General features: G+C 40.5%; 1 protein-coding gene and 1 non-coding gene across 17 annotated transcripts in view; one reads left to right on the forward strand and one right to left on the reverse strand.

The window, feature by feature from the left end:
* Positions 1–25,443, forward strand: part of CAGE1 (cancer antigen 1) — a 40,420-nt gene that overhangs the window by 2,336 nt on the left and 12,641 nt on the right. For 12 of the 16 annotated variants that reach the window (XR_010660037.1, XR_010660041.1, XR_010660039.1 and 9 more), the window contains exons 2-5: positions 2,930–3,432; positions 14,656–15,684; positions 18,322–18,471; positions 20,652–20,762. Coding sequence is in view for 9 of the 16 variants with exons in the window: in XM_065912559.1 (XP_065768631.1) it covers positions 2,930–3,432; positions 14,656–15,684; positions 18,322–18,471; positions 20,652–20,762 (1,793 nt within the window). In the remaining 7 variants the exon portion in view is untranslated. The remainder of the gene's footprint in view (positions 1–2,929; positions 3,433–14,655; positions 15,685–18,321; positions 18,472–20,651; positions 20,763–25,443) is intronic. The other 4 variants (XM_065912561.1, XM_065912564.1, XM_065912566.1 and 1 more) reach the window with 2 other exon arrangements.
* Positions 24,611–24,747, reverse strand: LOC136151955 (U4 spliceosomal RNA). The gene has a single exon (XR_010660118.1). It is a non-coding gene; the product is annotated as a U4 spliceosomal RNA (small nuclear RNA).

Here is a 25,443-nt window from a genome sequence, read left to right on the forward strand (position 1 = left end):
AGATCCTTTCACCTTCTGGGTCCCAACACTTCTTTTTGTGCAAATCAGTATTTACTTCCATACAAAGGTAGTAAAGGCAAAGGAGAAATGGAAAGATATACCCATCTGAAAAAAAAAAAAAGATCTACCCATCTGAATGCTGAGTTCCAAAGAAGAGCAAGGAGAGAGAAGACAGACTTCTTAAGTGATCAATGCAAAGAAATAAAGGAAAACAATAGAATGGGAAAGACTACAGATCTCTTCAAGAAAATTAGGGATACCAAGGGAACATTTCATGCAAAGGTGGACACAAAGGACAGAAACGGTATGAACCTAACAGAAGCGGAAAATAGAAGAAGAAATATACCAAAAAGATCTTAAGGACCCAGATAGCCACCATGGTGTGACCACTCACCTAGAGCCAGACATCCTGGAATGTGAAGTCAAGTGGGCTTTGGGAAGCATCACTACAAACAAAGCTACTGGAGGTGATGGAATTCCAGCTGAGCTATCTAAAATCATAAAAGATGACACTGTGAAAGTGCTACAGTGAATATGCCAGCAAATTTGGAAAACTCAGTACTGGCCACAGGACTGGAAAAGGTCAGTTTTCATTCCAGTCCCAAAGAAAGGCAGTGCCAAAGAATGTGAAGACTACTGCACAGTCTTACTCATCTCACATGCTAGCAAAGTAATGCTCATAATTTTCCAAGCTAGGTTCCAGTAAACAGAACGTTCAGATGTTCAAGCTGGATTTAGAAAAGGTAGAGGAACCAAAGATCAAATTGCCAACATTGGTTGGGTCATAGAAAAAGCAAGAGAATTCCAAAAAAAATCTGCTTTATTGACTGTGCTAAAACCTTTAACTGTGTGGATCACAACAAGCTGTGGAAAATTCTTAAAGAGATGAGAATACCAGACCCCCTGACCTGCCTCCTGAGAAACCTGTGTGCAGGTCAAAAAGCAACAGAACCAGACATGGATCAATGGACTGATTCCAAACTAGGAAAGGAGTACATCAAGGCTGTATATTGTCACCCTGCTTATTTAACTTATATGCAGAGTACATCATGCGAAATGCCAGGATGGATAAAGCACAAGCTGGAGTTAAGATTGCCGGGAGAAGTATCAATAACCTCAAATACACAGATGACACCACCCTTATGGCAGAAAGTGAAGAAGAACTAAAGAGTCTCTTGATGAAAGTGAAAGAGGAGAGTGAAAAAGTTGGCTTAAAACTTAACATTCATAAAACTAAGATTGTGGCATCTGGTCCCATCACTTCATGACAAATAGACGGGGAAACAATAGTGATAGACTTAATTTTCTTGGACTCCAAAATCACTGCAGATGGTGACTGCCAGCCATGATATCGAAAGATGCTTGCTTCTTGGAAGAAAAGCTATGACAAATCTAGACGGCATATTAAAAAGCGGAGATATTACTTTGCTGACAAAGGTCCATCTAGTCAAAGCTATGGTATTTCCAGTAATCATGCATGGGTTTGAGACTTGGACCATAAAGACGGCTGAGCATTGAAGAATTGATGCTTTTGAATTGTGGTGTTGGAGAAAACTCTTGAGAGTCCGTTGGACTGCAAGGATATCAAATCAGTCAACCCTAAAGGAAATCAGTCTTGAATATTCATTGGAAGGACTGTTGCTGAAGCTGAAGCTCCAATACTCTGGCCACCTGATGCGAAGAGCTGACTCACTGGAAAGGACCCTGTTGCTGGGCAAGATTGAAGGTGGGAGGAGAAGGGGATGACAGAGGGTGGGATTTTTGGATGGCATCACTGACTTGATAGACACGAGTTTGAGCAGGCTTTGGAAGATGGTGAACGACAGAGATGCCTAGAGTGCTGCAGTCCATGGGGTTGCAAAGAGTTGGACACAGCTGAGTGACTAAACAACAACCCTACAGAGTTACTGTGACTTTATACCATACTCAGACTAGTTTTTTATGTTTCCAATAACTTTCATGAATCACATTTTAGATATTCCCCCCTCACACCAAAAAAAAAAAAAAAAAAAAAGAAAGAAAAAAACAACAACCCAAACACAGGGCCACCAACTTCAGTATGGGTCTTCCCTGATAGCTCAGTGGTAAAGAATCTGCCTGCAGCGCAGGAGACACAGGAGATGTGGGCTCGATCCCTGGGTTGGGAAGATCCCCTGGAGTAGGGCATAGCAACGCAGTCCAGTATTCTTGCCAGGAAAATCCCATGGACAGAGGAGCCTGGTGGGCTACAGTCCATGGGGTCACAAAGAGTTGGACATGACTGACAGACCAAGGAGCACCAGCAACAGCTTCAGTCTAGTAATTCTCTCTGGGTGGGGAAGAGGAAGGAATTTAGATGGAAAGGAAGGGTTGTTTATTTGAAATACTTCTTTGCATGTTGTCTTTACTTCTAATTTTTTAAAATATTAAACCTGAATAACTTGTCATATTCAGAATCATAAATAGTATTCTAGAATCCCAGCTGCACTGCTTGCCAGCTGTGTCATGGCAAGTGACTTAACATCTCTTATGTTTCAGTTTCCTTATTTGTAAAAACGGGTAATAACAGTACCTAGCTCATGAGATTGTTGTGAGCTTAAACATGTTTATGTGTGTTTGCTATTATACTGTACACTGTGTTTTTATTCTTTTGAAGCATTTTAAAACTAGAGTACCACAAGAGAATTTTGAAGATGTCTTAGAATTTGTTGCAATGGTATTTGACAAGAATGAACTGTAAGAAGCTTTTTTGTGGTAGTCACTTGATGACTTTTTCCTCCATGTGAAAAAGTTTTGTTGCAGCTGCTAGCACAAATAAACTTAATGGAAAAGGTTGAACTTATAATTCTTAAAAGACTCCAACAATTTATTTCGTAAATGTGAATGTAACTGTTAACACATAAATTTAAGGTCAGCTAATTCTTATTTCCATCTTTCTTTTTCTAATAAGATGTCAACATTGGAAATTACTCACAGAATGTACTCACTCAGCCAATTGACACCAGCATTTCTTCCTTGAGAAAATTTGAACCCCTTTGCCAATTTCATCAGACAGAATCATTTAATAATGAAATAGCAGTTCAAGATCTGACGGAAAGCTTATCTTATACAGAGGAGCCAGAATTGCAGCATTATGTATGTGATTATGCAGAAGACACCAATATACAGGAAGACTCATTTAAGGAAGAAAACCCGATGGGAACTAGCACTTTCACACATACAGATCATTTTGCTCTTGAGTGTGTCAGACAGCCTTCTAGAAGCCCACCTCTAATCCACTGCAGTGAAGAGACACTGAAATTCATGGAAATGCCACTGGCTAATAGTAATGCCACGGAATCTGCCCTCAATCCTAGTCAGTCTCAAGACTTCTTGTGTGAGGAAGAAGTACCCAGTGATGTTGAACAACCATTTTATAAAGAAAATCTGAGAGCTAATTATGGAACAGAGGAGGTAAGACTTTTAATGATTAGTACAGTCCATAGAGTATTAAAGGATGTGTTTTTAAAAAACAAAAAATTACTGCTTATAATCTGAGGCTTTTGGAAGTAGTCCTAAGTCATCAGCATAAGGGGCATTGCTTCTCTGGGGAAACTGCCTTCTGCGATCTTCCTCAATTTAGAAACAGTCCTTTCTAATGAAATCAGATCCATACTTGGAGATTAGCTCTACCACATGATAATTTCTTTGAGGGTCAGGATGCTATCTTACTCATCCCTTTGTGCACCCCAACATCTACATGATGCCTTGAGTATATCAATACTGAGCTTTTATGGCCTACCCTGGTGGCTCAGACAATAAAGAATCTGCCTGCAATGCAGGAGACCCAGGTTCGATCCCTAGGTTGGGAAGATTCCCTGGAGCAGGGAATGGCTACCAACTCCAGTATTCTTGTCTGGAGAATCCCATGAACAGAGGAGCCTGGTGGGCTACAGTCTGTGAGGTAGCAAAGAGCTGGACACATTCCTTTTCAAGTTTTTATACCTAGTGAATCATATTGATTAGAACTCAGAGGTTTACAGTAAGGAAAAGGTTGAGAAGAGGAAGAAATGCAGAGGTATTAATTAAATTATTTGACAAGAAAAGCTCATGATTTTGCTATTATGTGGAATTTCTACTGATCAGCAAAAAAAACATTTTTCTACCAAAGTGAAAACATGAATTTCTATGTAGTGTCATAAGAGCACTGAAGATGCCAACAGTATAAAGTCTATATAGTCTGTCAATTAAAAAAATAAATAATAAGAATTGGTGTGGGCAAATAGATAACAATCCCAAAGATAGCATAAACAATACCTTTTCATTGTGAGTTTGGTGAGAAAAGCTATGGCTGTTATATTTCACTTACAAGTAAAATCAGGATTTTTTGTTCATTTTATTTGGAAGCAGCATTTAAAAGACGAGTCTGTTTACCTGTCTTGAGTTCTGGAAAATAACATTTTAAAAAGCTGCTGAATTAGGATCTCTCAAGATTGTAACTATATCCATTGCATCCAGCCCTTCAGTCAGTCAGTAAGTACTTTGAGGCATCTATTATGTCTGAGGCCTTGTGCTATGTGTTGGTTATAGAATGGTTGATAAAACCAGAAACAAAAAGATGTGGGCACTGTCCTCATGACAGGAACACTCTCATAGAGGAGACAGACATTAATCAAATTATCACACAAGTAAATATAAATTTTCGACTATGAAAAGTGCTGCAAATAAAAGTTAAATATAAAGTGTATATGTTATAAAATTACATATAAACTGGCAACTGTGGTAAATGCTATAAATAAAGATGGGAGTCTTCCTGTCCCTGGTCAGGGAATTTGGGTAAGACTTCCCTGAAGTGTAGTGGTGACTGAACTCATTTCCACAGGATGAGTGGGGGTAGTTAGGTGGTTGGCCTGGGAGAGCATTCCACACAGAAGTGTTGAGAGCAACTGGCATGAAAACCTTGTGGCTTCAGGGAGCATGGTCCCTTCCTTTGTAGATTTGAAGGCAGCTTAGTGTTGCTGGGTTGGAGGGATGTTGCAGAGGATGGAAAGGTAGCATGGGTTAGATATCAAGATCAATATAAGGACCTTACAGGCCTCAGTAAGGATAGTTGTCTTTATCCCAGTGTGATGAAAAAGCCCTATAATATAAGGGTCCAATATCCCTAAATTCTATTTGGAAAGTTACTCAGTCCATCCCTTTAGAGATCTTTTACTAGCTTATTCTGTCATGTTTATTTTAGTGTTTACTACAACTTCCCAGGGCTTCCCAGGTGGCTCAGATGGTAAAGTGTCTGCCTGCCATACAGGAGTCCCAGGTTCGATGCCTGGGTCGGGAAGAACCCCTGGAGAAGGAAATGGCAACCCACTCCATTATACTTGCCTGGAAAATTCCATGGACAGAGGAGCCTGGTAGGCTACAGTCCATAGAGTCTCAAAGAGTTGGACATGATTGAGTGACTTTACCTTCACTTTCCTACAACTTAACTGTTGTTGTTTTTTTTTTTAACCCCCCGTTCTCCCAAATCTGTATTGTGAGCAGAAAGTCATTCACGAGATATGTTCATCTGACTTGCTAATGTTCCCAATAGAAGTCATAGCATTGTGAGGTAATGGTTTGATGAGGAATCAAAAGGTCATTATTCAAAAGAGGGCTCACCATATATGATAAACCCATAGCAAACATTATCCTCAATGGTGAAAAATTGAAAGCATTTCCCCTAAAGTCGGAAACAAGACAAAGGTGCCCACTCTTACCACTACTATTCAGCATAGTTTTGGAAGTTTCAGCCACAGCAATCAGAGAAGAGAAAGAAAGAAAAGGAATCCACATTGGAAAAGAAGTAAAACTCTCACTGTTTGCAGATAACATGATCCTCTACATAGAAAACCCTAAAGACTGCACCAGAAAATTACTAGAGCTAATCAATGAATATAGTAAAGTTGCAGGATATAAAATTAAGACACAAATCCCTTGTATTCCTATACATTAACAATGATAGAACAGAAATTAAGGAAACAATTCCATTCACCTTTGCAACGAAAAGAATAAAATACTTATGAATAAATCTACCTAAAGAAACAAAAGACCTATATATATAAAACTGTAAAACACTGATGAAAGAAATCAAAGATGACACAAATAAATGGAGAAATATACCATGTCATGGATCTGAAGAATCAATATAATAAAAATGAGTAACTACCCAAAGCAATCTATAGATTCAATGCAATCCCTATCAAGCGACGAATGGGATTTTTCAGAGAACTAGAACAAATAATTTCACAATTTATATGGAAATACAAAAAACCTTGAATAGCCAAAGCAATCTTGAGAAAGAAGATTGAAACTGGAGGAATCAACCTTTTTGAATTTATACTATACTACAAAGTTACAGACATCAAGACAGTATGGTATGGCACAAAGACAGAAATATGGATCAATGGAACAAAATAGAAAGCCCAGAGATAAATCCACGCACCTATGGGCACCTTTCAAATTTGGAAAACTCAGCAGTGGCCACAGGACCGGAAAAGGTCAGTTTCATTCCAATCCCTAAGAAAGGTAATCCCAAAGAATGCTCAAACTACCATACAATTGCACTCATCTCACACGCTAGTAAAGTAATGCTCAAAATTCTCCAAGCCAGTCTTCAGCAATATGTGAACCGTGAACTTCCAGATGTTCAAGCTGGTTTTAGAAAAGGCAGAGGAACCAGAGATCAAATTGCCAACATCCGCTGGATTGTCAAAAAAGCAGAGCGTTCCAGAAAAACATCTTTTTCTGCTTTATTGACTATACCAAAACCTTCAGCTGTGTGGATCACAATAAACTGTGGAAAATTCTGAAAGAGATGGGAATACCAGACCACCTGACCTGCCTCTTGAGAAACCTGTATGCAGGTCTGGAAGCAACAGTTAGAACTAGACATGGAACAACAGACTGGTTCCAAATAGGAAAAGGAGTACGTCAAGGCTGTATATTGTCACCCTGCTTATTTAACTTTATTCAGAGTACATCATGAGAAATGCTGGGCTGGAAGAAGCACAAGCTGGAATCAAGGTTGCCGGGAGAAATATCAATAACCTCAGATATGCAGATGACACCACCCTTATGGCAGAAAGTGAAGAGGAACTAAAAAGCCTCTTGATGAAAGTTAAAGAGGAGAGTGAAAAAGTTGACTTGAAGCTTAACATTCATAAAACTAAGATTGTGGCATCTGGTCCCATCACTTCATGGGAAATAGATGGGGAGACAGTGGAAACAGTGTCAGACGTTAATTTTGGGGGCTCCAAAATCACCACAGATGGTGATTACAGCCGTGAAATTAAAAGACACTTACTCCTTGGAAGGAAAGTTATGACCAACTTAGATAGCATATTAAAAAGCAGCGACATTACTTTGCCATCAAAGGTCCGTCTGGTCAAGGCTATGGTTTTTCCAGTGGTCATGTATGGATGTGAGAGTTGAACTGTGAAGAAAGCTGAGCGCTGAAAAATTGATGCTTTTGAAGTGTGGTGTTGGAGAAGACTCTTGAGAGTCCCTTGGACTGCAAGGAGATCCAGCCAGTCCATCCTAAAGGAGATCAGTCCCGGGCGTTCATTGGAAAGACTGATGCTAAAGCTGAAACTCCAGTACTTTGGCCACCTCATTCGATGAGTTGACTCATTGGAGAAGACCCTGATGCTGGGAGGGATTGGGGGCAGGAGGAGAAGGGGACGACAGAGGATGAGATGGTTGGATGGCATCACCGACTCGATGGACATGGGTTTGAGTAAACTCCAGGAGTTGGTGATGGACAGGGAGGCCTGGTGTGCTGTGATTCATGGGGTTGCCAAGAGTCGAACACGACAGAGTGACTGAACTGAACTGAACTGATGGGCACTTTATCTTTGACGAAGGAAGCAAGAATATACAATGGAGAAATGACAGTCTCTTTAACACGTGCTGGGAAAACTGGTCAACCACTTGTAAAAGAATGAAACTAGAACCCTTTCTAACACCATATACAAAAAAATTCAAAATGGATTAAAGATCTAAACATAAGACCAGAAACTGTAAAATTCCTAGAGGAAAATATAGGCAAAACACTCTCTGACATAAATCACAGCAGGATCTGCTATGACCCATCTCCCAGAGTAATGGAAATAAAAGCAAAAATAAATGGGGCCTAATTAAACTTCAAAGCTTTTGCACAGCAAAGGAAACTATAAGCAAGGTGAAACAACAGCCTTCAGAATGGGAAAAAATAATAACAAATGAAGCAACTAACATAATTAATCTCAAAAATATATAAGCAGCTCCTGCAGCTCAATTCCAGAAAAATAAATGACCTAATTGAAAAATGGGCCAAAGAACTAAACAGGCATTTCTCCAAAGAAGACATACAGATGGCTAACAAACACATGAAAAAATGCTCAACATCACTCATTATCAGAGAAATGCAAATCAAAACCACAATGAGGTACCATTACACGCCAGTCAAGATGGCTGCTATCCAAAAGTCTACAAGCAATAAATGCTGGAGAGGGTGTGGAGAAAAGGGAACCCTCTTACACTGTTGGTGGGAATGCAAACTAGTACAGCCACTATGGAGAACAATGTGGAGATTCCTTAATAAACTGGAAATAGAACTGCCATATGACCCAGCAATCCCACTGCTGGGCATACACACTGAGGAAACCAGAGTTGAAAGAGACACATGTACCCCAATGTTTATTGCAGCACTGTTTACAATAAGGAGGACATGGAAGCAACCTAGATGTCTGTTGGCAGACGAATGGATAAGAAAGGTGTGGTACATATACACAATGAAATATTACTCAGCTATTAAAAAGAATGCATTTGAATCAATTCTAATAAGGTGGATAAAACTGGAGCCTATTATACAGAGTGAAGTAAGTCAGAAAGAAAAACACCAATACAGTATATTAACACATATATATGGAATTTAGAAAGATGGTAATAATGACCCTATATGTGAGAGAGTGAAAGAGACAGATGTAAAGAACAGTCTTTTGGACTCTGTGGGAGAAGGCAAGGGTGGGATGATTTGAGAGGGTAGTGTTGAAACGTGTATATTATATGTGAAGTAGATCGCTGGTCCAGGTTCAATGCATGAGACAGGGTGCTCAGGTCTGGTGCACTGAGATGACTCTGGGGGGTGGGATGGGGACAGAGGTGGGAGGGGGATTCTGGATGGGGAACACATGTGCACCCATGATTGATTCATGTTGATGTTTGGCAAAAACCACTGCAATATTGTAAAGTAATTAGCCTCCAATTAAAACAAATTTTTTTTTTAAAAATAAAGGCTTTAGAGAGGGAAAAAAAAGAGGGCTCACAAGAGAGGGTCGTCAGCATCATGGTACATTGAGATACTCTCTCGGTCCCTGGTCTTCAATCTACAATTAGTATGACATCCACAGCTCAATAGATGTGGCTCTCCCCAACACACCAGAATTCCACACATCCATACATCTAAAGAAAGATGGACTGGAGCACACAGAGGAGGCTGCACTGGGAGACTGTGGAGGTTTGCCTGCGATCCTGGTACCCCTGGGGTGGCAGCTGAGCCCACAGCCTCAAAGAACCCAGCAGCAGTAGGAGAGGTGGCACCCACGACCTTCTGGCCACTAGCCAACCGTGGGTGACCAGCAGCAGTGGAAGTGGGGCCTGAGACCATCTCTCCAGCTGCAGAGGCACCCATAACTCCCCCCGTCAATGCAGCCCACAGTGGCAGCACCCAGGAATCTGATGACACCCCACTCCTCCCAGCTCTCCCCCTCCCTGAATGCAGTGGAACCTATGACTCAGGAGATTTTGGACCGGGCCGAAGTACCCCAGAGCTCCAGGCAGTGACATCAACAGCAGCAAGGTACAGCCACCCTAGAGGTACAGGCAGTGACACCAAGGGTGGCTGTCAGAGCCAGAGAGGGTGGGCAGTGCCAACTCCCAAAGGTAACCAGAGCTAGCGCAGGAAAGAGAGACCAAAGACTTAAGCTATAGATGCCATCTCCTGGAAAACAAAAGAAAGGCCTCTAATTTCTAACCCATTGAGTCATTAGAACCAAGAAAAATTAAAGTATCTTCACCTAAAGAAGGAAGCCCTTTTGCTACTTCAGATGCAGTGTGCCGAGGAACAACTAAGGCACCGAGGGTGAGCCACAGTAACAATACCATAAAAAGAAAACGGCAGTTCTCCAGAAACTAGACTTAACCTCCATGGAATACTGAGATCTAGCTGACAGTACATTCAAAATAGCCATCATAAAGAAATTCAAGGAGCTCTGAGAAAGCTCAGAAAGGCAATTCAATGAGCTAAGGAATCAAGTGTATTGACAGAAGGAACATTTACCAAAATGTTGAAACTCCAAAAAAAGAACCAAACAAATTCTGGAGCTGAAGAATTCAACAATTAACAAGATGAAGAAGGGATTAGAAAGCCTTGGAAACAGAGCAGACCATTTGGAAGAGAGGATTAACAAGCTTAGGGATAGAAATTGAATAGAAATGAAACAGGTAGAAGAGGAAAGAGCATCTTTAAAAGTGAGGAAATTGTGTGAGAGCTGCACAACTCTTTTAGGAAGGACAATGGTAGGGTAATGGGAAATCCCAGAGGGAGAGACAAGGAGAAGGGAGCAGAGAATTTACTTAAATAATAGCTGAGGGACTTCCCTGGTGGTCCAGTGGTTAAGATTTCACCCTTCCAGTGCAGGGGGTATGGGTTTGATCCCTGGGCAGGGTATTATGATCTCATATGTCACAAGGGATGGCCAAAAAATAAATATAAATATGGATTGCTAAAACCAAGAGCATATCAGGGATGTTAAAAGATTAAGGTTTTTTTTTTTTTTTTTTTTTTTAAATAGCTAACCTAAAAAAATAGCAAACCTGAGAAAAGAACTGTATGTACAAATCTATGTGGCTAAGAAATCATTGCTAGTAGATCTTCTCTATGACATGTGGTATTAACACTGTCAAAAGTCAAGGACAAAAGAGGTGTTAAATACAATGTGATACTCTGGACTGGATATTGGAACAGAAAAAGGACCTTAATGTGAAAACTAGTAAAATCTGGAGTTTAGTTAACAGCAGTGCTTTTGCATTGTTTTAACAAGTGTGCCATGGTATACAAGACATTAACATTAAGGGACCCTGGGTGAGAGGTATAGAGACCTCTTTGTGCTTATAACTTTTTAGTAAATCTAAAATTATTCCAGAATAAAAATTTTATTAAAGATAAAAAAATTTTAAAAGGGAAAAAAGGATGGTTATCTATAAAGGAATCCCCAGTAGGCTATTGGCAGATTTTTCAGCTGTAACTATAGGCCAGGAGGGAATGGAATAAAATTCTCAAAATAGTGAAAGATAAAAACTGTCAGTCAAAAATACTTTATCCAGAAAAGTTATCATTCATATATGAAGGAGAAATAAAGACTTTCTCAGACTGAAGAGACTTGCAGCAGCAGCAGCAGACAGACAAAAGCTGAAGGAGTTCATTACACTAGACCTTGCTTACAAGAGATGTTGAAATGAGCTCTTATGCCCAAAATAAAAATGTAGAATACACAAAACTTTGAGTAAGGTGATAAATAGAGTCAGAAAATTGCAACTTTATGTCAGAATAGATTATTTACACTGTATTATGCCATAAAAGTCAAGGGGGGGGAAAAGCAGAAAAAGTTAACTATAAATACTTTAAATTGGTAATAAATTTACAACGTTAAAAGGGATAATTTGAGACAGCAAAAACAAAAGAGGAAGAGGAAAAGGACAGAACCTGTATAGGCATATGAAGATCAGATGCTGTCAGCAGAGAAAAAGGACTTTTATCTATAAGATGTTTTAGACATACCTCATGATAAACACAAAGTAAAGATCTAGAGCAAAGATGTGAAACATAAAAAAGAGAAACATCATAGAAAACCACCAAACCAGAACAGCAGACAGAAACACAAGGAAAAGAAACAGTGGAGATACAGAGCAATCAGAAAATCAAAGATAAAACCAAGTTCTCATCTGTCAGGAATCATCCTAAATGTACATGGATTTAATTCATCAAAAGGCAAATTGGTTGGGGCTTCTCTGGTGGTGCACTGGTTGAAAATTCACCTGCCAATGCAGTGGACATGGGTTCAATCCCTGTTCCAGGAAGAACCCACATGCCTCAGAGCAGCTAAGCCCATGGACCACAGCTATGGAGCAGGCGCTCCAGAGCCCATGAACCTCAGAGAAGCCCCTGCAACGAGAAGCACACCTCAACAAAGAGTGGCCCCTGCTCTCCAAAACTAGAGAAAACTTGAGCAGCCAATAAGACTGAGCACAGTCAAAAGTAAATAAGTGTGAGTGAAAGTCGCTCAGTAGTGTCCCACTCTTTGTGACCCCATGGACTATACAATCCATGGAAATCTCCAGGCCAGAATACAGGAGTGGGTAGCCTTTCCCTTCTCCAGGGGATCTTCCCAACCCAGGGATCGAACCCAGGTCTCCTGCATTGCAGGCGGATTCTTTACCAGCTGAGCCACCAGGGAAGCCCAAGAATACTGGAGTGGGTAGCCTCTCCCTTCTCCAGCGGATCTTCCCCACTCTGGAATCGACCAGGGTCTCCTGCATTGCAGGCAGGTTCTTTACTAACTGAGCTATGAGGGAAGCCCTCATACCTCATAACTCAATAAAGAGTAGCCCCTGCTCTCCAAAACTAGAGAAAGCTTGCATGCAGCAAATAAGACTCAGCACAGTCAAAACTAAATAAATAAATCTTAAAAAAAAAAGAGAAAAGAGCGGTTGGATGGATTAAAAAGCAAGACCTCCCTGCACTCATATTAAAAACAAGATCCATCTGTTTACTCCCTCCAGGAAACTCACTTCAGCTTTTAAAGATAAACGTAGACTCAAAATGAAAGGATGGAAGATGATGCCCAAAGCAAATGGTAGCTAAGGGAAATTGAATGTAGCTAGATTCATATCTGACAAAATAGACTCCAAACTCCAAACCAAAAAAGGTAATAAGAGACAAAGATGGCCATATAAAAACAATAAATTTAATTTACAACAAAGGAGCAAAGAACATACAGTAGAAAAATGGTAGTTTCTTCAGTAAATGGTGATGGGGAAGCTGGACAGTCACATGCAAAAAAAAAAAAAAAAAACAGGAAACTAGATCAGTATCTCACACCATACATAGAAGTTAATGCAAAATGGATTCAAGACTTGAATGTTAGACCTGAAACCATAAAAGTTTTAGAACTAATCATAGGCAGTATAATTAGTGAATTGACCTTAGCAATATCTTTGGGTATGTGTCGTCAGGCAAGGAAAACAAAAGCAAAAGTAAATGGGACCTCATCAAACTAAGAAGTGTTTGCACAGTGGAGGAAACTATCTACAAAATACAACCTGCCAGCTGGGAAAAGATGTTTGCAAACCACATAACCAAGAAGGGGTTAGTATCCAAAATATATACAGAATTCATGAAATTCAGTAACAACAAAAAATTATCTAATTAAAAAATTGGCAAAGGAACTGAATAGACATTTTTCCAAAGAAGACATACAGGTGGCCAACAGGCACATGATAAGATGTTCAACATTGCTAATTGTTAAGAGAAATGCAAATCAAAACCACAATGAGTTTATCACCTCATACTGGTCAGAATGGCTCTCATCAAAAAGCCTACAAATAATGAATGTTGGAGAGGGTGTGGAGAAAAGGGACTGCTCCTATACTGTTGGTGGGAATGTAAATTGGTGCACCTACTGTGGAGAACAGCGTGGAGAGTCCTCAAAAAATAAAGAACACATATGATCCAGCTATTCCACTTCCGGGTATTTATCCCCAAAATACAAAAACACTAATTTGAAAAAAGTATATGCACCCCTGTGTTCATCATAGCATTATTTACAATAACCAAGACATGGAAACAACCTAAGTGGCTATCAATGGATAAATGGATAAAGAAGATATTTCATATATTTACAATAGAATACTACTCAGTCATAAATAAGATAAAATTTCGCCATTTGTGGCAACATGGATGGGTGGATTGTGAGGGTATTATGCTAAGTAAAATAAGTCAGATGGGGAAAAACAAATATGATTTCATTCATATATGGAATACAATAAAACCCAAACAAATAAAAACCAAAAAATAAATGAACAAAATAAGTGAAATGAGTAAAATGGATCAACCGTATGGTGATAAATGGAAACTAAATGTTTGGTGGTGAGTATGCTGTAGTGTAAACAGAAGTAGAAATGTAATATACACATGAGGTTTACATAATGTTAAAAACCAACATTATCTTAAAAATAATTTTTTAAAATGTCTTTGCAAATTTAGGGTAATGAATAACTTTGTTTTAATTCATTTGAAGTCAAAGGAAATATCTTGTATGTATTCAGAAAAGTTTGTGTCATAGATGATGATGAGAGTATCAACGTTTACTTTTTTTTGTAAAAGTATAAAACATATACCATACCTGCTGTGCAGCTAAGTGCAGGACATACATTCTGCAACTAATACTTAAAGTATTTTTGTTAATTATATATTAGTGTTGGACGTACACGTCACCCCTGTTATTTCAGGGCTGAGAAAACCAAATTTAGGGATCCAGGGTTCAAGGGCAGCTCTCTCTGACCTCAAAGCTCACGATCTTTCTACTCTTTCAGACTTATTTTATTTACTGTAATTTACAGATTGCAGGTTCTTCCAAAGGAGTACAGAATTCTATGGATATTCCTGAGATGTCAGTCAGGCACCAAAAGGAAGTCCCAGAAAAAGGCAGGTGGAGTTCACAGATGGTCTCAACTTGGGCTCCTGCAGGCATTTGTTGGAGTGGTGGACCATCTCAGGAGGCCTGCATGACACCTGATACAGAGCAGAGCTTGGAAAGCTTACAACCTCTGGAAGAGGACATGGCTTTAAATGAAGTCCTACGGAAATTAAAATGTACCAACAAAGAACAGGAAACTCGGATCCACGACTTAGAGCGTCGTAACTCGTATTTAGAGAAGAAGGTTGAAGAACTACAGATGACTACGACTAAACAGCACGTGTTTGTGGACATCATCAATAAGCTAAAGGAGAAGATCGAAGAGTTAATTGAAGAAAAGTACAGAATAAAGCTCGAGAAGAGTGATACAGAGAAGACACTGCAGGGTGTCCATGAGATTTTAGTTACCACCCAACACCACCTTCAGGAATACCAGAGTGAAAAGGAAACCTTACAGTTAGAGTTTAAGAAACTCAAGGGCAATTATGTGAGTCTACAGGAAAGGTACATGACTCAGTGCATGGAGATGGACAGTGCCTTGAGCAGGAAAGAAGAAGAGACAGAGAGACTGCAGCAACTCAAAGGAGAACTGGAAAAGGCCACCGTTGCCGCTCTGGACTTGCTGCAAAGGCAGAGGGAGGCCAGAGAGCAAGAGTTCCTGTCTTTACGGGAGGAATTTCAGAAATGTGAAAGGGAACACCTGGATGAAAGAGAGAAATTGAAATCTAAACTTGAGAAATTGGTCGCTCAGGTTCAGAATGTACAATTCCTATCCGACAGTGAAAAGGCTAAGAATGCAGAACTCCAGCAGCAGATCAACGAAGTAAAAAATGAAAACACAAAACTTCAGCAGCAGGTTGCAAGGAGTGAGGAGCAAAATTGTGTCCCTAAATGTGAGATAGCTCAACTCAAGGATAACTTAGAGGATGTAATAGAGTCAGATGTGGCCAAGGTATTATCACAAATTCAGAATCTCTAAGGCAGAATTTCAGGAGCTTCTAATAGTCTGCTGAGGCGTATTTGGGCATGGCCCATACCCTAATTTGTTGGTGGAGAGAATTAACAACCAAAAAGAGAGACACAATGGAGAAGGCGCCACAGGTTTGGAGGAGTTTCTTTGGGTCTCAGATACTCACATTAAAGAACAGCCATTCCTGGCCTCTTGCGATTATATTGGTAGAGTTGCAAATGAATGTGGGAATTTCATGGGTACCTAGGAGTCTGGTGAGCTGCAGTCCATAGTGTCACAAAAAGTCGGACTCGACTGAAGCGACTTAGCACACACAGACACGCGTGCATGAGCAATCATCCAAAGCTTCCTCTGAGAAAAGAATTTCTGAGTGGGAATCCCAGTCTTTTCATGCCATGTCTGCCTATTCAATGGTAAAACTAAATAATACAGCTGCATATTTGGTTTACAAGGCAAAACCTACATTGTATCACACAGTACTTTTGTAAAGTTATAAACATTTTTACTGAGATGGCATACTATATTAGTTTTAGGTATACAGCATAAAGCTTCAATATTTGTATATATTGCAAAATGATCATCAAATATATCTACTTAACATTGGTTAAGAACAACATGAGAGCCTCATATCAATGTGTTTGGAAATCCTGTAATTTTGTATTTGCAGTTTAGATGGCTTTTTTGGTAGACAACTGGAAGCCAAATAGCGATAATCTTCACAAGCCAGAGCACATCTGCTCTATTTCAGTTTTGTAGGCCTGCCTTAAAATATCTGTAGCGCAATCTTATTAACTCTGCTACTGCTGCTGCTAAGTCACTTCAGTCGTGTCCGACTCTGCAACTCCGTAGACAGCAGCCCACCAGGCTCCCCCGTCCCTGCGATTCTCCAGGCAAAAACACTGGAGTGGGTTGCCATTTCCTTCTCCAATGTGTGAAAGTAAAAAGTGAAAGTGAAGTTGCTCAGTCGTGTCCGACTCTTAGTGACCCCATGGACAGCCTACCAGGCTCCTCCATCTATGGGATTTTCCAGGCAAGAGTGCTGGGGTGGGGTGCCATTGCCTTCTCCGTATTAACTCTATTAGAAGGCTAATCTGAGTCAGAAAAATGTATACGTTTACTTTTATATTTGTCATAATAACTTAAACTGAGTTGATCTGTTGCTCAAAGATGTCCTTAGAAAACTTTCTTTTGTGAATCTCTAATCAGTATTAAGTATTGTTTGCAAGGCAAGGATTCTATTATTTTTAATGGCTCTTAGAGAAATACTGTTCTCATAGGACTAAAAATTCTGTCATCTTTTCTCCAGAAAAAAGGAAGGATTATCTAAGCCAGTGTGGTTCTCAGACTTTAGCGTTCATCAGCCTCAGCTGTGAAAAAGCAGATTGCCGGGGCCACCCCAGAATCTCTGATTCAGCAGATGTGAGGTGGGGCCTGGGCATGTGTGTCTCCAGGAAGATCTTGGGGTCTCGCTGATGCTTCTGGCCCCAGGGTTACGCTTTGAGAACTACTGACCTAAGCAGGTCAGGAAGATCCCTTGGAGAAGGGAACGGCAACCCACTCCAGTATTCTTGTCAGAAAAATCCCATGGACAGAGGAGCCTGGCGGGCTACAATCCATGGGGTCAAAAAGAGTCGGAATATGGCTGAGTGACTAACACTTTCATTTTCACTTTCAGCCTAAGCAGAGATGACCTTCAGTTTGGCTGTTAACCAAACCATGACAAATTTTGAATCAATAAACACTGAGTAAATTAGTGTAACTGCAGCAGTTTATCCACTATACAATATTTTCCTTGAACTTTCTTTTTTTAAAGGCAGCTTTTGCTCTACCTTGACTAATGCGTTTTTTTTTTTTACTTCTAGTTTTGCTTTTCATTAATCTTTAGGTCCATTTTTCTCGATGTGTGTTCTGGGAACATCTTTGATGTCAAAGCATTTTCATGGTAATATGAAGACATCATTGCCTTTTTCACTCTCATTCTTTCCCACGTGTACAGTGCAGTTTTCCAGTGAAGCCATGTGACGTGTGATGGTGTAATTGCTTTCATGGTTGATGGACTGTGGAGAGCACAGTGGAGAGTCTAGCTGTCTTCTATTAAGTCAGAATTAAAAATATTTGCAGGAAATGTAAACATTCCCACTTTTCACTGATTTTTCATTTTGACAAATGTGGTAATTTTGTATTAAATTGTCACTTATACTGACATAATACATTTATTGTTTAAATGAATTAGTAAATAAATATTTTTGAATGTTCTCAGTTGTAATTTCTAATACAATGAATATTGATGATATAAAATAGATTATAGCAATAAATATTTATAAATATAGATATTGTATTTCTAATACAATAAATATTGTTATTTAAATGAATTTGTAAATCAATATATTTGATGTTCACAGCTGTGATTTCTAATGCAATAAATATTGACAGATACAGCCTAGCAAACAAAAGCTTTGGGGGATCCTCAATAATTTTTAAGAGTATGAGAGCATCCTAAAAATCAAAAAGTTTGAGAACCACTGCTTTGAGTTTTTAAGAGCGGTATTTTATTCAGCATTTTACCTAAAAAGTAATCCAGCTTCTTTATTGTGACAAGTCTGAATTGTGTGTACGTAGGATGCAAAGATGACACATTCTAATTTGTCCCCGAATCACTCACCTCGTGAAGAAGGGAGTGCAAACCCCCCAGACATGAAAAGAACTTCACAGCCGACGTCCAGAAGTCTCAGTCTTCTGGATCTGATGGTAGAACTTCTCCCACAACAGGTAATTATACAAAAATCATATTTTTTACCAAAAAATATCAAGGTTGGGCAATCAAGTTATGAAAGAAAAATAATGGAAGGAATGATATGGATGGACAGGGAAGCGCAGCGTGCTACCTTTCATGGGATTGCAAAGAGTCGGACACGACTGAGCGACTGAACTGACTGATACAGATACTTCAACCAGTCAGTCAGCCCTTCCTTCTTCCCACTGCTTCGTTCTGTCTTTTTTTCATCACCTAATTCCCATAAATCAATAGTAAGATAACATAGTAGGACTAAAAAATATAAGAACTTCATGCAAAACCCATCCCTCAGTACTTTCCACGTGTTAGGGAAACTCCCTCCGAGCAGTAGTCTTGGGCTCCAGGCCAGCTGCTCCTAGTGGTGAGTTCACATGAGTGGGCAGTTTACCCAGTCTGATCTAAAGTGCAGCTTTGGGGCAGGGTGGGCATTGTGGAGCTGTGTACACGGGAAGAATGAAAATGAAGTTAGTGTCCAGTGACTTTCAGATACGGCCTCTCCATCTCTTGTCCATGTGACCTGGCCAAGGAAATTTTCCTTTCTCAGCCTTAGCTGAAGTGGTATTTGCTGCTGCCCTGGGAAGTGACAAACCCTATGTCTTAACGGGAGCACATTTGAAGGGCGTGATGCTAGGAACAGCTTCTCAAATTATTGAACTCTCTTTCTTCCTCTTCCCTCTGATTATTGTACATTTCTTTGAGCTTAAGTGCACTCCTCTGAGCCAAAATTTGGCAACATGGGTTTGCTGTGTTCCTGATCCGACACAACCTTTATTCCTATTTTCTTTCAGTTAAGATTTGTTGAATGCTAGCATTTATTGAAGGCTGGAAACCAAGCTAAGTAATTTTAGCGGAGATCACAAATTGACAGCCCATAGACTGTATCCACCTGAAGCTCTGTCTTTAAAATGTTTGAATTTGCATGTGTCACCAACGCTTCTTGCTGCAACCTTTTCCATCACCCCTGGCCCTCAGACATCTGCTTTCTCACCATACTTGCTTGGTTTCCTCCTGTCTCAGTGGCTGCTGCTGTTCTTTCTCAGTCTGATTTGCTGGCTGCTCCTTCTCTCCCAGACCCCTCAGTGACGGAGTGAGCCATCAGCACAGGCCAAACAAATACCTGTTTGCTCAAGGCTTTAGGCTCAGAGACTCGATATGTGATATGCCCTCTGCTAATACAGGGTAAGCCTCTAATAGACACTGGACAAATATTTGCTGGCTGCCCACCCTGTCCTTAGAGGCATTTAAATTGATCCTACTTTTCATGGGTTATCTCATTCAACTCTTACACCATTAAAAAAAAATATTATCAGACTTTTATTTTTTTAACGTGGAAAAACAAACAGGCTTAGAATAGTTGAGTTTCTTGTTCAAAGTCTCACATAAGTTAAGTGGCAGAATGAATTCCCATTCCATTTCAGAGCTGCAGCAGACGCTTTCTGCTGTGCTCAGTCGGTCAGTCGTGTCTGACTCTGTGACCCCATGGACTGCAGCCCACCAGGCTCCTCTGCCCATGGGATTTCCCAGGCAAGAATACTGGAGTGGGTCATGATTTCTTTCTCCAGGGGATCTCCCCAGCACAAGGATTGAACCCATATCTCCTGCATTGGCAAGCAGATTCTTTACCACTGAGCCACCAGGGAAGCTCTAAGTGGCAGAACTCAGATCCACACCCAGGTAGTCTGACTTCTGACCCTTAGGTTACAAGGGTCTTCACTGTACAAGTACAGTGTATAAGTATCTTCATTCTGGGGGCCACTGAAATTTCTAGAGTTTCAATATTATTAAAGATGTCTGAGTGTCAGGTATAACAATTAGTCTAAAATTTGGATTTGTAAACTGACTAGGCTAAGAGGAGATGTATCTATGAGTGTGTAGTCATGCATAGTTATTATCAATCTGTATTAATGTCCAGCAATTATCCTAATTTGTCCCACTTACAATTTATATGCAAATGTGAATCTAGATGAATTATTTCCACATTAACCTGTTACTAGATGTCTTATGATGAGTAACTGAAGAGTTGAGTTCAATATTTTTCTTCCTTCTTTGGTTTGGCCTCTTGTTTTGCACAGGACATTTAATTTGTATTCTTTGCTTCATCCTTTTAATTTTACTGAAAACTTTTTAGTAGAGCTTCTCAAAATGTTACCCTTAGGACATCATCAATCGTGATGCTGAACATTTCAAAGAGAATGAGAAAGTTAGTGATATCATGCCACATAAATTGAAGAGTTTTCATCTTAAAAAGAAAATTTTAGATAAAGAGGTATGTGTTCTTCATTCTAAAAATTATATCATTTTTAGTGAAAAAAGAAGTTAAAAAAAAGCTAGTGTAAAAGTATAAAGAGGCTCCTAAAACTGGCTTTTTTAAAATAATTATTTCAGGGGACAAGATTAGCTTTACTTTAACTCTAAGGAGGCCTTTTGTTCAACACTTGACTTGTTTTATAACCTAAGTATGTATTAGAAAATCCCATTCATCTACCCAAAAACTGGTATGAGTATCTTTTCACTTTTGTATGGTACCACTGATTCCTGAAGATAAGTATATTTTGACATTCCTATAGGGCTTCCTTGATAGCTCAGCTGGTAGAGAATCGCCTGCCGTGCAGGAGACCCCTGTTCCATTCCTGGGTCAGGAAGATTCTCTGGAGAAGAGAAAGGCTACCTATTCCAGTATTCATGGGCTTCCCGGGGCTCAGACTGTAAAGAACCCACCTGCAATGCGGGAGACTTGGGTTCAATCCCTGGGTTGGGAAGATCCCCTTGAGAAGGACATTGCAACCCACTTGAGTGTTCTTGTCTAGAGAATCCCATGGACAGAGGAGCCTGGGGGTCGCAGAGTCAGACCCTACTGAGCGACTACGCACAGCACATAGTTATTACAAACTTTATCACTTGGAATACTGGATACGTTGGAAACAGATTTTATTTCTCAAGTGAGACAAGTAAGGGAGAGGCCCTTGGAACTTCTTCAATCAGTCTTTTCCCGGTTAGTGGTGAGAGGTGGAAAGAGGGTCAGCAGAGCCAGTTAAGTGCTGTTGTTCGGCTGTATAGTCGTGTCCGACTCTGAGACCCCGTGGACTCCAGCACGCCAGGCTTCCCTGTTCATCACCAAATCCTGCAGCTTGCTCAAAGTCATGTCCATCGAGTGGGTGATGCGATCCAGCTATCTCATCCTCTGTCATCCCCTTCTCCTCCCGCCTTCAGTCTTTCCCAGCATCAGGGTCTTTTTTTAATGAATCAGTATTTTGCATCAGGTGGCCAAAGTATTGGAGCTTCAGCTTCAGCATCAGTTCTTCCAGTGAATATTCGGGATTGATTTCCACTGGTTTGATCTCTTTGCAGTCCAAGAGACTCCCAAGTGTCTTTTCCAGCACCATACTTCAACAACATCAATTCTTTGGCACTCAGCCTTCTTTATGGCTTCTCTCGTATCAGTCGGTAAAGGATCTGCCTGCAGTGCAGGAGACCGGGGTTCGATCCGTAGGTTGGGAAGATCCCCTGTAGAAGGAAATGGCAACCCACTCCAATATCCTTGCCTGGAAAATCCCATGGACCGAGGAGCCTGGTGGGTTGCAATCCATGGGATCTCAAAGAGGCGGGCACAACTGAGCGACCTAACACTTCCAGCCTTCTTTATGGTCCAACTCTCACATCCATTCATGAATAATAGAAAAACCATAGCTTTGACTAGACGAACCTTTGTTGGGAAAATAATGTCTCTGCTTTTTAATATGCTATCTAGGTTGGTCATAGCTTTTCTTCCAAGGAGCAAATGTCTTTCAATTCCATGGCTGCAGTCACAATCTGCAGTGATTTTGGAATCCAAGAAAATAAAGTCTGTCACTGTTTCCATTGTTTCCCCATCTATTTGTCATGAAGTGATGGGGCCTGATGCCATAATCTTTGTTTTTTGAATGTTGAGTGTTAAGCCAGCTTTCTCACTCTCCTCTTTCACTTTCATCAAGAGGCTCTTTAGTTCCTCTTTGCTTTCTGCCATAAGGGTGGTGTCACCTGCATATCAGAGGTTATTGATATTTCTCCTGGCAATCTTGATTCTAGCTTGTGCTTCATCCAGCCCAGCATTTCTCTTGATGTACTCTGTATATAAGTTAAATAAGCAGGGTGACAGTTTACAGCCTTGATGCACTCCTTTCCCGATTTGAAACCCGTCCCTTGCTCCATGTCTGGTTCTGACTGTTGCTTTTTAACCTGCACACAGGTTCTGCAGGAGACAGGCAAGGTGCTCTGGTATTCCGCTCTCTTTAAGAATTTTCTGTAGCTTGTCATGATCCATACAGTCAAAGGCTTTAGCATAGTCAGTGCAGCAGAAGTAGATTTTTTTTTTTATTCTCTTGCTTTTTCTATGATCCAATGGATGTTGGCAATTTGATTTCTGGTTCCTCTGCCTTTTCTAAATGAACCTCTGTCCATAGTTCTTCAGGCACTCCGGCTATCAGATCTAATCCCTTGAAATTATTTGTCACTTCCACTGTATAATCATAAGGGATTTGATTTAGGTCATACCTGAATGGTCTAGTGGTTTTCCCTACTTTCTTCAATTTAAGTCTGAATTTGGCAATAAGGAGTTCATGATCTGAGCCATAGTCAGCTCCCGGTCTTGTTTTTGCTGACTAAATAGAGCTTCTCCATCTTGGCTTCAAAGAATATAATCAGTCTGATTTTGGTATTGACCATGTGGTGATGTCCATGTGTAGAGTCTTCTCTTGTGTTGTTGGGAAAGGGTATTTGCTATGACCAGTACGTTCTCTTGGCAAAACTCTGATAGCCTTTGACCTTCATTTTGTACTCCAAGGCCAAACTTGCCTATTATTACAGGTATCTTTTGACTTCCTTCTTTTGCATTCCAGTCCCCTGTAATGAAAAGGACATCTTTTTTTGATGTTCTAGAAGGTCATGTAGATCTTCATAGAACTGTTCAACTTCAGTTTCTTTGGCATTAGTGGTCAGGGCATAGACCTAGGTTACTGTGATACTGAATAGTTTGCCTTGGAAATGAACAGAGATCATAGTCGTTTTTGAGATTGCACCCACGTACTGCATTTTGGACTCTTTTGTTGACTAGGAGGCCTATTGCATTTTTTCTAAGGGAGTCTTGCCCATAGTAGTAGATATAATGGTCATCTGAATTAAATTCACCCATTCCGGTCCATTTTAGTTCACTAATTTCTAAAATGCCAATGTTCACTCTTGCCATCTCCTGTTTGACCACTTCCAATTTATCTTGATTCATGGACCTAACATTCCAGATTCCTATGCAATGCTGTTCTTCACAGCATCAGACTTTGCTTTCACCACCAGACACATCCACAGCTGGATGTTGTTTCCCCTCTGACCCAGCTTCTCCATTCCTTCTGGAGCTGTTTCTCTGCTCTTCTCCAGTAGCATATTGGGCACTTATCGACCTGGGAAGTTCATCTTTCAGGGTCATATCTTTTTGTCTTTTCACATTGTTCACGGGGTTCTCAAGGCAAGAATGCTGAAGTGGTTTGCCATGCCCTTCTCCAGTGGACCGCATTTTGTCAGGACTCTCCACCATGACCCGTCCGTCTTGGGTGGCCCCACACGGCATGGCTCATAGTTTCATTGAGTTAGGTGAGGCTGTGGTCCATGTGATCAGTTTGGTTAGTTTTCCATGATTGTGGTTTTCATCCTGTCTGCCCTCTGATGGATGAGGATAAGAGGCTTGTGAGCTTCCTGATGGGAGGGACTGGCTGTAGGACACTGGGTCTTGCTCTGGTGGGCGGGGCCATGCTCAGTAAATCTTTAATCCAATTTTCTGCTGGTGGGCGGGGCTGTGTTCCTTCACTGTAGTTTGGCCTGAGGCCAAACCATGGTAGGGGTAATGTCGACCTCCTTCAAAAGGACTTATGCCAGCATGCTGTGACTCGCAGTAGGGAAAATAATAACAGGACTCGAACAGGAGCCATTTTTAATCTGAGAGGAAAACAGAAGTGACCAGTTGACCTGGCTGAATAGTAAATCTGGGATTCAATTTTAATATTGTACTAGCAGGAAATGACTTCTCTGAACTGTGAGGTGGATAGGAAATTTGTTGCAAGGCTCTGGGGAACCTATCTTCTGGCTAACCTATAGAGAAAAGGACCAAGGAATAAACAGACTTGAAGAAAAACTACTGGTCTCCGCTTCTTTTTTTTTTTTTCAATTAGCAATAATCGCGCCTCGGATAAACCTCATTGGCTGTGATACTGCCACTGTGCAAAGCTGGTCTCCACTTCTTAAACCAACCTTCAAAAAGAAGCCTCGTTGAGAGTTCAAAAGGGGTGTTGTGCTTAGCTGCTCCGTTGTGTCTGAGTCTGTGTGACCCCACGGACTGTAGCCCACCAGGCTCCCTCGTCCCTGGGATTCTCCAGGCAAGAACACTGGAGTGGATTACCATTTCCTTCTCCAATGCGTGAAAGTGAAGTCGCTCAGTTGTGTCCAACTCTTAGCGACCCCATGGACTGCAGCCCACCAGGCTCCTCCATCCATGGGATTTTCTAGGCAAGAGTACTGGAGTGGGGTGCCATTGCCTTCTCCAAATAGTTACATGGGGGTTCATTAAAGTTTTTTCTGTTTTTTTTTTAAATTGTTCATGGTAAAAAAAAAATTCTGTACAGCATACTTTATCACTGATATTTGGAGGAGTTAGAATATTGAATATTAAAGATCTATCATTATTATATGGAGCAAACAAGAAATGATACTAAATTGTATCTAGAAAAAGTTGGCTAATTTTCTTCTGTAAAGCAGAGTCTTAATAGCGTGGCTGTGAAAGCCATTGAGTATTAGGATAATCTCTGTGGAGCTCCCATGCCCTCCCTCAGGTTTGGTGACTTACAGGACTCACAGGACTCAGCACCCAGTCGTCCTCCCAGTTATGAGGTATTATTACTGCAAGAGGATTCAGAGCAAAACCAGCT

This window comes from Muntiacus reevesi, chromosome 20 (assembly GCF_963930625.1).
Source record: "Muntiacus reevesi chromosome 20, mMunRee1.1, whole genome shotgun sequence".
Taxonomy (NCBI): Eukaryota; Metazoa; Chordata; class Mammalia; order Artiodactyla; family Cervidae; genus Muntiacus; species Muntiacus reevesi.